The following is an 18,572-nucleotide window of genomic DNA, read 5'->3' on the forward strand; positions in this document are numbered from 1 at the left end:
CCAGCGCCAAATCGTCAAATCAGAAATGTACTGAATCGTACATTGGAATGTGAGCGTGCATACGACAGAATAATTTTGGAACAACAACTTCAAGAAATGTTCCATTATTGAATGAGCAGCAAAAAAGTGCCTATGATGAATTGATGAAGACTGTCAATAATGGAAACAGTGGACTATTTGATGCGCTCGGCGGAACTGGCAAAAATACGATCTCAAAATGGAATTGTGTTGGCTCTCGCATCTACTGGAATTGCTGCAACGCTACTAAAAGTTGGAAAAAAGGCACATTCGGTACTGAAGCTTCCGTTAAACATGCAAATCCATGAAAAACCTATTTGTCATTTCAAAGCAATCAGTTATGAAAGATCTGTGGAATAATAATTGTCGCTTTGGTGGCGTAGTGCTCCTGTTATCAGGCGAATTATGACAAACAATTCCTGTTATTTCGAAATCAACAGTGGCGGACGAATTGAACTCATCTCTCAAGTCATCGTATTTGTGGCGACTCGTGAAAACCATACGATTGACCATGAATATGCGAGTGTTCCTGCAACAAGATAGCACTGCAGAAGATCTTCAAGGAATTGGAAATGGGCAAATTCCGGTTGATACTTCTAATGATTTGATATCAATCCGAACATTGGCCAAAATTATCGTAACTACTATTGTTTGAGTGCACGCGCAATTTTAGCTGCCAAAAATACCGATGTCGATGACTTAAATTATACAAGTCAAATTCCGAGAGATTTGTGTTCGTACAAATCGATCGAAAATGAAGTGTTGAAAATGAAGACGAAGCCGTCAATTATTCAGTGGAATTTCTAAATTCTCTGAATTTGCCTGACAAGTCACCGCATCCTTTGTTTCTCAACGTTGGATCTGTCATTATAATGCGCCGAAACCATGTAATTGAATCCGACTGATTGTAACGCAGCTATAGAATAATGTAATAGTTGCAAGAATTTTGAAAGGGACAGAATGCTTGATTCCACGAATTCCTTTGAATTCCAACGATTTGTCATTTCAGTTCAAACGTATTCAGTTTCCAGTGAGACTTGCATTTGCGATGACAATCAACTGGTCACAAAGACAGTCGCTGGAAGTGTGTGGTATAAATCTGGAAATGTAATGTTTTGCACACGGCCTGCTATACGTGGAGTGTTCACGAGTTGGAAAACCTTTTCACATTTACGCACCGGTAGAAAAAAAAAAACAAAAAAGTTGTTTATCAAGCTGCGTTACATTGAAAAAATTTAGAAAAATCGCAAATAAATGCTTTTCAATACAATATCAATTCAACTTATTATTCTTTTAAAAACAAAAAATTTCACGCAGGGCAACTGCGGGATCAGCTACTATAATATAAAAATTAATTGCTGTTCGTTTGTGCCGCAAAAAAACGAGAACGGCCAAACCGATCTGACTAATTTTAGTCTTGAAATATTCGTGGAAGGCCAGAAAAAGATTAGAAAGTAAGTAAATATGAAAAAATTGCGAGGAAGATAATAATAAGAGAATTTTATTCGAATTGACAAGAAAAATATAAAAAGAGAAAACAAAAAAATTATATTTTGAAGGTTGTTATTGTTAAAATATTTTTGTTATAGTTCAATTGTATAAGGTTGTTTCGATAGACCAAAACGATTTGTAACAAATAAGGAAAGGCTAAGTTCGTGTCCAACCGAACATTTTATACTCTAGCAATTTATTGATGTAATTTTATTAAGATAACACACAATTTAACCTATATATTCGACATAAAGTCCAATAGAAAATCATCATATATAGTATATGAGGGCTGATGTAATTCCAGAACCAATTTCACTCATTTTCACCACCAAGGTTAACGGGAATAGGGGCAACTTGGCACCTGTTAGTAGGCAAACAAACGGCACATTCCGCCTTGAAATTACTCCTAAATTGCAAATGAACGAAACACCAGTCGGCAAAATCGTCAAAAATAGCTCTATAAGGAAGATTTTCCAAATAATCAAGAAGTCGCTGGAGGTACTGCACAGGAAAAGATCTTGATTGTCGAAAATCAATCCTTGGCTAAAATCATTTAATTTGTGGCGACAAATACAGAATCGCCAATTAACAACTAACATATGCAACAATATCAAATTGCGATTGTAGAAGTAGTTGGCAGTTGACACCTCGATGGATTAATAGCATTTCCAACAGTTTTCTGTCACTTCATTGACTCGAAAGAGAAGTTTTCCTGGCATGAAACCTCAATATGATAACCATAAATGACTGATTGAATGACCTATATTGGTGGTAAAAAAAAATATCGATGATCTTAATGCGACAATTTAGAATTTCGGTCCAAGAGAGTTGACACAGCTACTAACCAGGATGACGTAGTCAATTATCCCAAACTATTTAAAATTGCCTGTACTTTGCAATTAAAAGTAGTGTGAGTTGCAATCATGCTGCGTAACATAAATCAACCTCGAGTAATCAATATCGTCGCCAAAGCCAAGATTGGACCAACTTAATTTAATGTATACCTTAGCCACAAAAACGTGTGGCCGGGTCTGCTAGTATATTATAAAATTAGATATTAGGGTTATTAAAGACTTTTATTTCAAGTTTCAAACTGAATTTATGTTTGTTGTTGTTATCTAAGTAACTAAGTTTACTCGATGAGGAGGTCAGTTTTAAACTTTTTTTAAACGAAGCAAAATTCATAAAATTTGTCGCATGTGTGGATAAAACAGCTTTACGTTTTCACTTTGTGGCAAAGCAGTTTATCGACGGAATGAATGTTTGAATGCAAATTCTCGATAAAAAATCTGTATTATATTGAAATCGCATTCGCTGCGGATTCATTATTGTAATTACTTTTTTGTAGAAATAAATTCATTTTATGATTATTCGTAAATCGATTTAAATTCGCCAGTCAGGAAGTCGAGACACTCATCATTACTAGCTGTATAAGAGCTTTACCACCCACTGTACCATCACAAGTAAGATACCATCAGGTCTCGTAGATGAGAAAGCATTGAACGTGATATCCACGTGTGTTTGGGAGTAATGGAGCTATTTCGGCTACGGGTTCGAAAATTAGTGAAATCATATTTTTATTATAACATAAAGAAGTTAATGTACGGATTTCCTTACTTTTTATTGTTTGCCTTCTCTAGTTCATATATATTTTTTTACACTTTATAAAGTACAATCGTTTTCAAATTCATATAATTCATTTACAATAATTGAGATACTATTTCATAAGCATATGGTTATAATTATGATAAAACGTGGATACGCTATACTAAAATTGATATTTACTACCAGTTGTTATTAAAAACTTTCTTTTTCTTGCTCCAATTTCAGAATTAAATCTAAATTCATATAGAAGATACTTTCAGCGTATTTAGTGCTTTCAAGCAATCTAATAAAAAATATTCAAAATAACATGGTTCCCAAGTTATACACAATTTTAAACATAACATGCCAGGCTAATTGTGACATTAATTGTGCACTGCTGTTGAGGAATGTTGAATATTTCTCTCGAACTCTTCTAAACTTAACGCTTGATTCATATTGAGCAGTGGCAATTTTCCAGCCGATGCTTGCGCAAGTAACTCAGGCGAAAACCACTGCGCCAATTGATTACTGGTGGGCGATAATCCACCATCACGTTGATAATTTATTATACTAGCGGCAGCAACCGCAGCTGCAGCGTTATTTGCCACACCGTTGCTATCATTAGCACGTGGCGATTGCATACAAACTAAACAAAAATAAAAAAAATTATGTTATATATTACAAATACAAGAGAATCACTACTGTACGCACTGTTTCGATTAGATGTGTCGATAGACTGTTGTTGTTGATGCAACTGTTGTTGTAGATGCAGTTGTTGTTGCTGATGCCTTTGCAGCGCAAGCACACGTTGTTGTTGATATAACTGTTGTTGATGTTGAACGTGGGGTATTATGTTAGAGTGGTTCTGTGGTTGCTGTGACACCATCGCGTGTTGAGAAAATGGAGTTGTAGACTGGTTTAAAACATGTTGTGGAGCCTGATTATTTTTCAATAGCTGTTGTTGCATTTGTTGAAAATCTAATTTATTGAAAATCATTGGAGATATCTGTGGCATTTGTTGTTGCTGCTGATTGACAGATTGTGGTGGTAAAGGTGCTTTCAAAATTGGCCGTCCTGTATCAATTTGAAATGTAATAGCGTTAAAACTACTATAATCAACATAGGAAAATTATTAAGCATGTTTAATTGCAGCTCTATAATATTTACGAATAGTTTACTGTTTCACCTGAAAATTTTTCTACATAAAATAAGACATAATATATTTTTGTCTACTTGAAAACTTCCGTTCACGTGTCTAACAATTGGAGATCATAATACAAACTACAAGGTTCTACAAATACAGTGGAACTTCTCTAACTCGAATCACCATAATCCACAGAAAAACTTCGAGTTAGAGAGACTTCCGAGTTATAGAATTTTCATTAAAACATAAAATTTTTCAAAAAACTGTAAAATATAGATTTATACACAGATTTATTTATTTACATCGCATATAGTTCAAAAGTTCGAGTTATGGCGATCTTCGACTTATAGAAGTTCGAGTTATGGAAGTTCCACTGCATATAATCTGTTTATCTGATAAAAACAAATATGCTTATTCTCTACAATTTCGCAGACTGATTATTACCTAAATTGCGAACACTTTGTCTTTTCTCCAGGTGCTACTGGTAAGCGATTAAGGATCTTGGTATACAGAGCCGCAGTATACTAGTCATAACCGTGGTCATATTCGGAGCGAAGAAAAGCAGACTATCAAACGAAATACTAAAAATTTCGCTGTTTTTTTACAATCGGTTATGAAATGTTAGTGACCATAGACGTCTGAGTCGGAAGCAATAAGGCCTCAATTTCCAGTTGTTATAGCGGCACAACATATTGTACAAAATTTTTCGAGGAATGCGCATAAATATTCGGGTCCGTTCCGGTTACGAAGAACCGACTATTGTGATTGTAAAAAACCACCGAAATGGTCTCAAGTGTGGCAAGAAAGAAGAGTTATCACACTTTTCCGAATACCCACTTATCGGGTAGGTTAAGGGGTATTATCGACAGTTAGAGCACCTTGGTTAGAAATTTGGGTTTGATTGCAGTAGAGATAATTATGTACATAGAAAGAAAATTGTGCAACATTTTGTGGTCAGACATATCCAAAATTTATCTGTTGGTAGAGAAAGTTCTCGATGGTAACTAAGAAGATCTCCCAAAATTGAATTCAATCCAGAGCATTACATAGAGATAATTAAACATGAAGGGGCAACCATAATGTGTGTGATGAAATGCGACAGGGTTGGATCTTCTAGCTAGATAATGAACCGAAGCATACACACAAAGTGGCAAAGAAGTGGTTCGTTGATAACGCTTTTGAATGTTTGAATGCTTCCCCCAGCCTCTTGATCACAATTCGATCGAAAATTAAACATACAAAATGAAGTCGCTAACCAGGTTCCCACAAATATTAAGTAGATTTGCGAAACGGTAAAGCAGTTTGGAGCACATATCACCCCAAAGGTGTGAAAATTGCAACAAATTTGCTGTTGCTAAGAGAGTATTATAGTATTATAGTTTTGTTCACATAACGGTTGTTTGAACACCCAAAACTAGACGAGTTAGAAATATGGTTATATATACCAAAGTGATGAGGGCGACGTGGCGAGTCAAAATCCGAATGTCTGTCTGTCCGTCCGTCTGTGCAAGCTGTAACTTGAGTAAAATTAAAGATATCTTGATGAAACTTGGCACACTTTCTTGGCACCATAGAAAGTTTGCTTTCGAAAATGGCGAAAACCGAAACACATAAAGTGCTATAACTAAGAGATAAATAAAGCTATGGAAATAAAATTTGGTACAAAGGATCGCATGAAGGGGCATATTTGGATGTAATTTTTGTGAGGAAGTGGGCGTGGCCCCGTCCCCAAATATGTTTCTTTTAGCCACCTCCCATACAAAGGATAGGTTGAAAATTACTAAAAGTGAGTTAATTCACTAATGAAAAACGTGAGAAATACTAAATTTTACAGAATAAATACCAGAAAGAAACTGCACTCAGATTTTTTTACAAAATGGAAAATGAGCGTGGCATCGGCCATATCTCAGGAACTACTCGACAGATTTTAATGAAATACGGTATATAATATTTTCTTGACACCTTGATGACAAGTGTGGAAAATGGATGAAATCGGCTTACAACTACGACAACTTCCCATACAACTAAATTTTGAATTCCATCTGATTCCTTCACTTTATAAGATATACACAAGGAACCAATGAAGATAGCGAAATATAAGTTTACACAAATACTGTATATGATCAGTAGCATCACATCAAAAAATTGTGACTATAGCTTTTCAATGGCCCGGTATCGAATATGAAGAACTCAGAGCCTTATGGTAATTATTCACCGAAAATATCGGTAAATTTCTCAGATATATTAATTTAATTCAGAGGAAATCTTTTTCTTCTAATAGAGTATATCTGTATCAGAAATGGTTATAATCAGGTCATAACTTCCCCTAGCTCTCATATAGCTTATTATAGGTTTTCTATTGAACTTTATACCGAATATATAGGCGAAATTGTGAGTGAAATTAATAAAAAAATATAGCATAAATTGCGAGAGTATAAAATGTTCGGTTGCACCCGAAGTTAGCCTTTTCTTACTTGTTCATCGTTTAATTTGTTAATTGTTAAGTTTTGGACAAATTATCTAAGGCACTCCTATATTTTGAGAAAGCTATTTCTGTTATACTTTCATAACTTTTTTTTAAGAATTTATATAACATAATAAAGTTGCTTTTTTTTGTTAATATTATTTTCATGTTAAGTAAAAAAAAAAACATTCGAAACAATCAACTGACAATTACAATATTTTTTTCTTCATTATCCACTTCATTACAACTGTATCTCGTAAATACCAAACGTTCTGGAGTCATTTCCTTTAGGTACTTGCAGTATGGAAATGGATGAAACTCCTACACAAACTTTATGTTGAAGACCCGACAGAATTTTATGGTAAAAATGGTACAGAAGAGCTGCCCTCAAACCATATCTCAGAAACTACTCTACCAATTTCAACCGAATTCGATTCATACTTCTTTGGCATCGCAATACTATAGTTTGAAAACGGCCGAGATCAGTTCGTAACCACACCTACTTTTACTATACTACAATTTTAAGTTCATCTGATTCGTTCTCTTTACAACATATATAGTGGCCGACAAATGTCAACATACACCCGCTGCTTTCTTTGGTGTGGAAGTAAGAAAAGCTTTCTAAAAAATTGTGTTTATACAGTTTCATTCTAATCTTCCTTTTAATCACAAAAAACCAAATATTTATTAAAAAAAAGTTATGAAAGTAAAACTCAAAAATTCGCATGACAAATGTCTACATACATTACGAAGCTCATACTAAATACACTGAATGTAGTGTTGAGGTAAGGTATTATTCGCTTTTTCTCTTTAATTATGGTCATTGTTTGGTTATTATTGAATTTTATTATAATTTGGACACATAAATACCTACAATACCTTTGCGAAAAGCAATTTTAGGATATGAAAAATAAAAATAAAATAATATGGTGAAAATACGAAAATGTTTAACTTGAGTAGAACGGCAGTACGAACCATGTAAAACACTTCAAAAGTAGTGATTATAGCGTAAATAAGCAGAACAGCGGACGCCCAAAGCATCCATCTCTTAAGACATCGGTTTGGTTCTCAAAAAGGCGGACCAAGATCCAAGTCACTAACTTAAAATTAGAGCAATATGTGCCATATATTCCTCAAAAATTTACAAACAAACTTTATCCGATAACGGGTTCCACCAGAGATCACCACAGAAGGTGATACATTGTCGGTAATGAACATAAAGAAAAGAGGAAGGACTTTTTAAACAAGCTTATATTTACTAGTTAGTCAAAATTAAATTAAAGATTTGAATAAAAACTAACGCTGCGCTTGATCCGAAGTACTTTTTGATAATTGTGAAGTATGGTGACGGCAGTGTAATAGTTTAGTGAGGTGTAGCGGCTTCTGGAGTGGGAATGTTATCCTTTATTGAGGGTAGTATGGATCGCTACACATAGTAGTCTCTATTGGAACTTAATTCGAAACCTTCAATGTATAATTTTACCTTGGTTTCGGCTGCATCTTCCAACAAGATTAGGTACTTTTTGTCGGCCACAGTAAATTAAGCGAAAGTGAAGATATCGGAACAAAAATTTGCAGAACTACAGCATTTTAAATTTAACATGCAGTTTCCTTTTAAAGGCTCCAGTCATTGTATATGAGGACATCAGAGCTTATTGTTATTTCTTTATTAAAAATATACGTAACTCTCTCAGCGAGTCTAAAAAAATTCAAAAGTGATGTGCTCCTTCTAATAATGTGCCTTTGTGCCAAAAATGGGCAAACTCAGGCCATTGATATGTGAGCTATCTTAGCAAAATAAAGTGGACGTAAAATCTTGGATATGATGTTGCTTGATGGCAAAAATAGTTGAAATCGCTCCAGTATATAATGTTCGGTTACACCCGAACTTCCAGAACATGTAGTTTTTTGAGTTGACAATAGAAGTCAAATTTCTACAAATTACCTTACCTCCCTCTACCTACGAGTTTTGTGTGGTTTATGGTGATTCCAGTTAAAATTAAAAAAAATTACACGTAAAATTGGATAGCATCGAAACGTTTGAGGACTAAGCCCTTAAAGCCATACAAATACATTATATAACATTTGATATACTTACCCATCGGTTTGATAGCAGTGACATTTTGATTTACTAAATGTAACGGCCATTTCATTGGTGCCATTGAGTTACGTAGTGGTTGCCCTGGTTGTTGTTGCGAAGTCTGGTTTAAAGATTGTGGCGGCACCGGATTATTGGTACTCATTTGCTGTTGTTGCTGTGAGTGGTTACCACCAAGTATCATCCGTGGATGAGTCGATATCGGCTGTTGCATCTGATGCTGGTTGTTTGATGAATTGATAAAATTATTTTGTGCCATAGTTTTATTTTGGTGCTGTATAAGAGAATTTGTCGCAGTATGGTGTTGAGTTGTACTATTTGAGTTCGTATTATCTTTATCAGCAGTCATTTTTCGCAGCACTGACGTTGGTGTGAAAGCCAACGGAGTAGGTGAATTAATATGCCTCGATGATTGATGCTGTTGTGGTTGCTGAATTGTATGCGGCACATGCGCTTGCTGTTGTGTTGTTGACTGCTGCTGTTGCATGCTATTGGAGAGATGCATTTGTTGCATATTTTTCTGTTGGGCATCAACTTCGCTTAAACCCAACATGTTATTTGACTGTGGATGCTTTTCCTGGCGCCGTCTAATTGAGTCCTGTTGTTCCTCTATTTTCTTCTTCAGCATAGCATTTTGCATTATGGTGTGTGTATGAAATTGAATTTCTCGTTGGCTCGGAATAGCTTGATGATTTGTAGATTGATGTGGCAGAAGTGAAATCCGTTCTGTTTGTCCAGAAATCATAACATTTGAATTCGGAATTTGCTGCAATATCTGTTGTTGTTGCAATGGATCGATCGTTGCATTAATAGGACCATGATGGAGCATTAGGTTTCCGCTGTTATTACAAATAGGCGAGTGCTGTTGCTGGTGCCCAATAGGTCCAGAGTTCTGCTGAGTTTGTGGAATATTGGTGGTTAATGCGGCCATAGTAGATGTGTCGCGGAGTACCGCAGAAATTACTTCTTTCACATGTAGTGATGTACTCGGGTTATTAAGATGGTGTTCCAAAACATGTATTGACACGTCACCGCGTTGTAGGCCATGAAACAGATTTTGTTCCAAACGCTTTTGAGGATGATTTGCAAACAATACAGATAATGGTATCGGTTGAGCCTGAGACAAAATACTGATGTCATTATTTTGATGCTGCTGATGAAAAGTCTGCGTATGCATAACTTTTTTCAAGTCATCATTTTTAATGATAACTTGCTGCGAGAGATTTGGACCAGCTAATGCAGCCCCTGGTGGCATTATATTAAGTGGTGGCATCGGCTCAGTTCTATTTTTTGGCGATATCAAAACAGTCGACTGTATATTAGACGGTAGTAAGGGCTGCTGTAACTGCTTCTGCTGCTGTTGTAGCTGTTTATTTCCAGATCCTAGTTGTTCCAACAGCTTTTTAAATGCTTCAATTTCCCCTGCTTGTGGTTGTTCTGGGTTTGCCGGTTCATTTGCAACTGGAAGAATTATATCAAGTACCCTATCTTGATCTTTTTTGTTTGGCATATCTAAATTGTGTGCCTCCGGTACAATTTCATTTGCTGTATTCATTACACCCATCCGTGCTTCCAGTTCCTCGACACTGGTAATAGCGGTAACTACTTAAAAACAAAAAAAAGTCAAGTTGAACAATATAATCAAACAAAGTAACTCTCACGACCATTAAACAATGTATACCTTTTTGTGTTATAACAGAATCCGGTAAAGCTGGCAGTTTGTTGAGAAATTCCATCAAAGTATTCGTTTCATTTTTGGTTTCACTGCTAACTAAATCCATAGCAATATTCTTTGTATTATCATTTCCTGACGGTGGTTGCACTTCGTTGATTCCAGTTTTGTTAGCGAACCAACGGCTGAACCGAGAGCTGCCTATTAGCTCGTTCTCATTATTGGATTTGTCTCCACGCATTAGTGAGTGTTTAAGCGGATCAAGGTTTGGATTCAAGAAAACATCAAAATTGAACTCCGGATCTCTAGAATTGCTGGCATTTTTAGACTTTTCTTCATTTTCTATCATAAAATCTGGTAGAGTTGGTTCAATAGCTACACTGCTTCTTACTGATCTTTCAGCGTTAATGCTTTCTCCACTTTCTTTACTACTCTCTTCTTCACGCAGAGAATCCCTGTTTTCAAAACTAGTTGGACTGTTGCCGATTGTCAAAATAGTTGGAGATAAGTTTAAACTGCTACTGGATTCATTATCTTGCTGTAACGATGGGTGTAATTGCTCTTTTGACTTCGAATTGGACAAGTTTGAAGCACCGCTTTCAAGAGGCGATGAACTTTCACTGATCTTCCTCGACGAATTTGGCAAAGTTGTTCGCTTAGTGTTACCAGTATCAATACTGGTGCTTCCATGGTATTGGTCATCCATTTCTTCGAATCCACGCAATTCAATTGTATCGTGCTGAGATGTTGGACCGCTACTAAACCATTCAGGCTCCTCATTTCTGTCATGATATTTTTGATTCCGCCTACGATTATGAGATACAGAATGCTGATTTGAAGACAAATCCGTGCCATACCCATCTCGCCTATTACCACCACCATGAGGATTAGGTGTTTGAGCATTGCCAGCGTAGTCATATTTTTCTCGGATATTATCGTCGCCTCCTCCACTACGTCGTTCCAAGTGTCGCCGTTCTGAGTATCCATTTCCAGATGATGTCCGCTCATGAGCTCGATCTGAATACCGTCCGCCACTTCGAGGCGGGCCTAAATGATTTATTGCTAATGACTCTTTATCTGGTACCGGGGCAGATATCAAGCTTTGGCCTTTATCTCTATCTTGTGAAGCACGGTAATCCCAGTTTACGTCACGTGGTAATAAACGGCCACTACCGATTCTTCGTTCTTGAGTGATCCCACCGTTGTTGTGGCTATGTCTAGATGAACCTAGAGCAATGGGTGATGATAGTCGCCTACTATTAGACTGAAGCTCCTGCTCTCTCTCCCGTTCACGATCTTGCTCTGTAAATGAGAAAATATTAAGTTAAAAAAGCATTGGTTAATCAATACAAAAACTAAATTTTTTAATTAGCAGAATAATGTAGATGGACCATTCTTTTTACTTTAATTAATTGAGTATCTTTAACGGGATTTTGAAAAAAGTGTCTGCAACAGCTAGTGGAACTGCTATAAAAACGAAAACATACTAGTCCCCGTATGACAAACAATTCATATATACCTTCAAACTTAATCCTCTAACATATCCTTATCTATAGCCTAATTTTATTAAAATATATCCGCTTCGGTCAAAGCATAATTTAAGAGCATATTATTGTTTTCTAAAACATATAATTTAGTTGGTTACTTACCCAACAGTTTCCTCTGAGGTGATAAGAATAAACTGTTGTCATCTCCAGTCATCGTTCCGCCATTACTTCCGCGTTGACGGTAATCGTACAATTGATCTTTGTTTCGTTGCCTCACATGACTGCTATTCCCACCAAAAATATTAGGGTAAGATAAGCCATCTTTAATTTCTGTAGGCGTTTGCGAACGTGTTTCGGTTGGAGAATTTGGTCCATAAGATGAATGTGCACTGCTTGATAAATTCTGTGCACCCATAATATTGGTATTACTAGAAGGTACAGAAGAAGCAGCAATACGTCTTTTAGCAAAGGCAGGCATAAGATGTGCTGAAGAAATGCTGCGATGGTCTATGTATGTCTTATGTAGGTTATGGTGAGATAAATTATGTTGCGAAGAATTTGATATGTTTCCTGTAGTTTCACGCCTTGAAGGAGATCGTCGGACACTCAAATTCGAAGATGATAATTGTGCTGTATGATTAGCTACACAAGCATTGCTAGATGATGCGGTTCCTTCGCTACCGGAACCAGAACCATTTTGTTGAACATTGCCACTCGTATTAAACTTCCACACACCAAGCGATTGTAATTCAGCTCTTAGGACGTATTCAGGACGGCGGCGAGAATGTGTTTCGTTGCGAAGATCATATAGTTTTGACCTACTATAACGCTTTACATTGTCACAGTTAGAACCCGTGGAGTTACTATTGTCTGAAATGGCCTCAGGTAACTGGTAATAATATAGTTTTAGAGGCCCTTGACACTTAACAGACATGTCTAACGCCGAAACCTCTGAAGTATTCATAGCCGAAGATTATATCGTCCAAATCCAAGTTATTACAAGGTATCGCCAATTTATTGATGAATTTTCCTTTTTTATAAATTTGTAATTATAAGCTGATTATTTTGCATTTTTGTGTATTACTAAACCGAATATTTTGTTTCCGCTTGTAAAGCTTCACTACTTTAATTTATTTTCCTGGCAGTATAAATCAGTAAAATACACTACATATTACCAATTTCACAGGTTCGAAAGTACTAAATTATAAAATAAAATATATAAAAAAATATTTAACTATATATCACAATTGAAATTAAATCGATGGGTATCGAATTTTTCAAATCAATCACTATACGAATACTAAATTAAGAAATTACTTTTTAACTGGTTTGTTTTCTTACCACGAAAATTATCGTCCAATTTCTTATTCGATAATTAGTAAAAAATTAGTGACATAGAAATAGAAACAAAGTTTAAACATTTGTAACCGAATAGGCAAAAGATATAATATAAATCAAGTGATATTTTTTTGCTTTTTCCACACTGTTGCTATGATTTATATGCACGATTTTGTGGAAACAATGTAGAAGTCCATGTACTTAACAAAATCATGTCCTGACAATCACAAACGCAAAAGTAAAAGCGAAAAAAAAGTTGTACCACCTATTCGTTTCTTCAGTGCTCAATACTAGTATTGCCATTCTTATAAACTCAAACAAACATAACTGCAAATTTTTGATATTTTTATGTACTTATTTAGATATTAAAATACTTTGCGATTTCACAAACATTTTCTTTGGATATCGACCATTAAATAAATCAGTGTAGAACAATGGACGATAAATTACGATGCATTTAACTAACATTAACTTTCATATTTCTTATTATATACAATCAATCACTCTCTAAAGATGTTGGCAACACTAAATGTTGCAAACATAATGGCCGATGAGAGTCAACCTGAATTTAGAGACTTGCTAATATATTCGAAAAAAAAATTAACATTTATATTTTTTAATAACACAATTGCACTGTTGTTTTCAACGCCATAATTAAGGTATATCAATACAGTTAATTGTAAACCTATGTATACAAAATCACTTCGTTGCAATATTCACAATTTTCAATGTATTAGAAAGGTACCACTCTTTAAACTCACTAACTAATGTATTTTTAATTTAATTCTGTAAAGTTACTCACTTTTCCGTTTACAAATAGAAACCCGCTTTATACATATAAATTAAATAAAAGTACCACATACATTCGTTTTCTTAACCACTTTGATAAAGAAAGCACACTTGAACAAACGATATAAAGAATTTGAACGTAGTGGTTGACGTCGTATATGCTTTGTTTTTATTGTTAGCATTTGACTTATTGTACTATATATTACTCTCTGTCCAACAAATTATCGGGAGAGAATTGCCATTCTAAAATTTTCACAAATGTTCATATAAATATCACCAGAATAATTATACTATGTTTACAACCAAAATTTATCTATTAATTTTTATAAACACTGGGTATAGAGTGAAATTATAAAAAATAAATTAAGTTACCACAGCTTACTTAAAAAAATATTTCATCATATAAGTTTCATTGAGATCACGATGAATCGTTTTTACGTCGGCTTTAGAATGCGAACCCACGATTTCGGGATGAAAATGGGTATGGTCGGAATGAGGAGATTCACCAGATTAAGAATAATATATAAAACATTTGTTCCACTATTAAGGTGCTGCAACCAGTTCGGCAACTGTTGCGCAACACAAGCTCTTTCAATTCTACTTGTTCCTTGATATCTCAATTCTGTTGAAACTCTAATTGCCTATGCTCTCTTTGTGATAATAGTCGTGTTTTATATAACCACCACAAGCTAATAGATGGTGTATCATGTGTATAAGTTCACGTAAGTGAGGAAAGTTCTTGACCCCAATTTTGCTGGCAACCACTGCAAAGATATTAAGGACTACGAATTAAAAGCATGCGCCTGGAATGTCCCGACCCTTCATTGGGAAGATGCCTATGCCAAGCTGGTTGATGTCCTCGTAAGAGTAAATGCTGACATCACCGCCATCCAAGAAATGCGATAGACGGGACACGGACGGAAGGCATCCAATCCTCATCGAAGCGAGGTTCTTCAACATATTGCTTATTACATTTGCGCCTACGCCCCGATGGAAGAGAAGGACGATGTGACCAAATATACTTTCTATGAGCGCATAGAACGTACCTATGAGCGCTGCCTCCGCCAAAAAAGACAGAAAGACAGCGGCTACGCTGGCAAGGTCGTTTTGTTCCAAAGGACGAAAATGCTCCATATCTGAATGTGTACGATGTAGTTCCCGCTGGTAGAAGTCGAGGAAGAGGGAGACTGCCACTCCACGGTAATTGGCGCAGATTCTGGGGTCTCTCTTTTTGTGGATTGGGCAGATTACAATCGTCGCGCGTGCTTTCTTACGACCATATTCTACAAAGAAGCTGATGCAAGTACTTTATCAGCTCTTCGCCGCCGTATTTGAATAGCTCGGCCGGTAATCTATCGTCCCCGCAGCCTTGTTGTTCTTCACACGGGTAATTGCTACTCGAATTTCTTCATGGTCGCGTAATTTAACAACTGTTCCATCGTCATCAATTGGGATCGGGTTCGCCATGTCCTGGTGTTGTACTTTTACTGCCATAAATCAGATAAGATAAGTGTTTGATTAACTAGAAATAATTTATTTTATAGTAATTGAATTAAATAAAGAATTCTATTGTTTCGTTAGTTCCTGGTTTATAAGAGAAATTGTAGAAAATTTATAAAATACAGAGGTGGTCAAAATTATTTACACATCGAACGTTTTTTTTAAATTCTACAGAAAAAGCTGTTTCTTGTTGTTGTTGTTGTGGCTGTGCCACAATATGTTATATTAACCTTGATCTATTCGCAAGCGAACGATGCCAGGTTGCTGAGAATAGATGGACATATGACAGAGAAATTTACAAATGAAAATACTACCAGTTGTCAAAAGTATTTACACATAGGTTTTTGCGTCAAAAGAATTTACACACCGCGATTTAGCCTTTATCCTTGCAGTTGATTTGTGCAGGATTAGGGATTGGTAAAATTTATTTACACACCGCGATTTAGCCTTTATCCTTGCATTTGATTTGTGCAGGATTAGTTATTGCCTTCTATTACATCCATAACAAACTAACACAGCCCTAAAGTATAAAAATTGGTAATTAAAATGACCAAAACGGAGATATTAACGATTATAACTAGATCGAGGACTGTTACTAAGTTTAAGACTGTTGTTTCGGCACCGGCATCGTTTATAATGTCATTAAAAAGATGGAGACGAACAATTAAGTGGACAATTTAAGGAGAACTGGACAGAAACCTGTGAAAACACAAAGGTAATGAAGAAGATTAATAGAAACCGTCATACAAAATCCCACAATAAGTCGTGTTAATATTACAGCAGCATCAAATCACCATATTGCATTAACAGTTAATGATGCTACACTGCCTAGGCTATCAACAGAAATTAACAGAAACACCTGTATTGTGCATAAAACGGTCAATATTTTCGAAACCATAAAAAGCGATTTGAATCCCATTTGACGTAAATAGCATTCTAAAGCCTGGCGTGGACAGATAATATTATGTTTCCACAGACACAAATCTGCGTGGTTTAGGTTGCTGAGACGTTTAACTCACTAAACCGCTGGATTTAACGAGATTTCGTCATACAAAAATGACACTTCAAAATCATTTCACCAAAGTGATTTGAAGCTGAACTTCTCTAAATCCTCCTGTGCGTCTCTGACTTTGCGCCATCTGTTGGTCACATTTGTTTAATCACAGCTGATTTTGACACTACAAACTGTCAAAGTGAAAAAAAAACACACAATTTAAAAAGAAGAGAAAATAACAGACAAACTTCAAATCAAAAATCAAAAAAGTGCAAATAAATATAAATAAAAATATAAAATAAAACAAAATAAAGGCATAGTGCATGAAAAAGAAACGTGTTGTTTGGAGTGAGGCTGCCGAGGCCGATTTAATTCAGCTGTTCGTTCCGCTAGGAAGAACAGCCACATATATGAAGAGATGTCCAGCGCCATGGTATCAGTTGGCAATATATATACTGCACAGGAAATAAAAACAAAATTACATAATTTTACAAACAAATATAGGTGGGTAATAAATTATGCAGTAAACGTACATCATTGAGTATTATTTTTTTATAATTTTAGGCAAGAGAAACAAAAAATTGGAAAATCGGGTGGCTCCCCGAGTACATGGAAATTGTACGAAGCGGTTCACCAAGCTGTAGGCGACTACAAGAGCTTTTGTTCCGCCGAGCTTGTGGAGGACAGCATCGAGGGTAAGTTTTAAGTGTATTGGAGGTTCTATAATTCGAAATGAAAAACGTTTATGTAATGTTTTTTATGCTTTTATTTGTTTGTAGAAAGTTTTTAATATGTATGCATATTTTCAGGTGATATGGAGGCGATTTACCTGGAGGCTGAAATAGAAGGGGAGTCGCCGCTCCCGAGCCCGGACGCTGGTCCTTCTACATCGGGTAGCTCGACTCGGCCATCGTCAAACGAGGCTAGTAAGAAGAAAAAAACGGCTGTGATGGTAATGGAGGAGATGCGGGACTATTTTTTAAAGGCGACTGAGGCGATGAAGGAAGCCGATGAAAAGCGTCTGGACATGTTACAAATGTATGTGAACGATGTCAGGGAAATGAAGGACGCTTTCATCGACTTCCTTCGTCGCCAAAACTAGATTTAAGTAGAAATTAAGTTTTAGTTTTAAGATAAGTAAATAAAAATGTAAATGAATTAAAAAAATGAATATAAATTTAAGTTTTAGTTTTAAGATATGTAAATAATAAATGTAAATGAATTAAAAAAATGAATATAAATTTAAGTTTTAGTTTTAAGATACATATGTAAATAAATGAAAATGAATTTAAAAAAATGAATTGTCAATGAAAAAATTAATATAAGAAAAAGAATGTATGAATTGGAAAATATTAATATAAATAAACTTAAAAAATGTATTATTATATATATATATATAATATAGAAATATTTGTTATTTGTAGTGGAATAAATAAATAAATAATTTCAAATAATTACTGACCGAAATATGAAACAAACCCTTGTCTTATTTCCTCTGCTCTTGGGTTAACATTTCCACAAACGTAAGAGACGTTTTCTGGCAACTGTCGAGTTTCGTTTTCGATTTGTTGTGCTGCAATCCACTTTTCATTAATTTCACCATTTTCCTCATTTAAAAAGTTGTGCAAAACGCAGCACGCTTTGATGATGTGGTTATCCAAGCCTTTGCCAACGCGTCTAAACCTTGCCTTTAAATGACCGAAAGCATTCTCCACCACTCTTCGACATTTCGAGAGAACATGATTAAATTTTTTTTTATCCAAAGGTTGGTTTACACAAAAAGGGTAAGGTTTCATTAAATATTCATCTAGTTTGAACACAGAACATTAACTGAAAAAATTTGTCTACTCATGTCTTTAAAGAAACTAGATTGTGCTAACTGGCTTTTTAAAGATGAACTCTCAAATATTGAAGAGTCATTACAACGGCCTGGACTATCAACGTTGATGTATATAAAGCGGCATAACATTAAAGAAATACATTAGGTGTTAAA

General features: G+C 35.4%; 1 protein-coding gene across 7 annotated transcripts; it reads right to left on the reverse strand.

Moving 5' to 3' along the window:
* Nucleotides 1-3,111: 3,111 nt before the first annotated feature.
* Nucleotides 3,112-14,277, reverse strand: LOC105220037 (eukaryotic translation initiation factor 4E transporter). 7 transcript variants are annotated; one of them, XM_011196417.3, is made up of 6 exons: nt 14,160-14,277; nt 12,121-13,155; nt 10,481-11,773; nt 8,800-10,404; nt 3,805-4,167; nt 3,112-3,739 (listed from the first exon to the last, which is right to left on the reverse strand). In XM_011196417.3, the coding sequence occupies exons 2-6, from the start codon at nt 12,920-12,922 to the stop codon at nt 3,477-3,479; spliced, it is 4,326 nt and encodes a 1,441-aa protein (XP_011194719.1). In that variant the 5' UTR covers nt 12,923-13,155; nt 14,160-14,277; the 3' UTR covers nt 3,112-3,476. The 7 variants fall into 7 exon arrangements, with proteins under 7 accessions (XP_011194719.1, XP_028901410.1, XP_028901411.1 ...); XM_029045577.2 differs by having other exon boundaries at nt 12,121-12,988; nt 14,099-14,273; XM_029045578.2 differs by having other exon boundaries at nt 12,121-13,096; nt 14,099-14,273.
* Nucleotides 14,278-18,572: the final 4,295 nt, after the last annotated feature.

The sequence above is a fragment of the Zeugodacus cucurbitae genome, chromosome X, assembly GCF_028554725.1.
Source record: "Zeugodacus cucurbitae isolate PBARC_wt_2022May chromosome X, idZeuCucr1.2, whole genome shotgun sequence".
Lineage (NCBI taxonomy): Eukaryota > Metazoa > Arthropoda > Insecta > Diptera > Tephritidae > Zeugodacus > Zeugodacus cucurbitae.

Excerpts from the sequence above, each read along its gene's own strand:
- LOC105220037 (XM_011196417.3), bottom strand. The coding sequence starts at position 12,922 with ATGAATACTTCAGAGGTTTCGGCGTTAGACATGTCTGTTAAGTGTCAA. Across the intron at positions 11,774-12,120 it reads ACCTCAGAGGAAACTGTTGG|AGCAAGATCGTGAACGGGAG; the intron begins GTAAGTAACCAA and ends TCTCATTTACAG. Across the intron at positions 3,740-3,804 it reads CGACACATCTAATCGAAACA|TTTGTATGCAATCGCCACGT; the intron begins GTGCGTACAGTA and ends ATTTTTGTTTAG.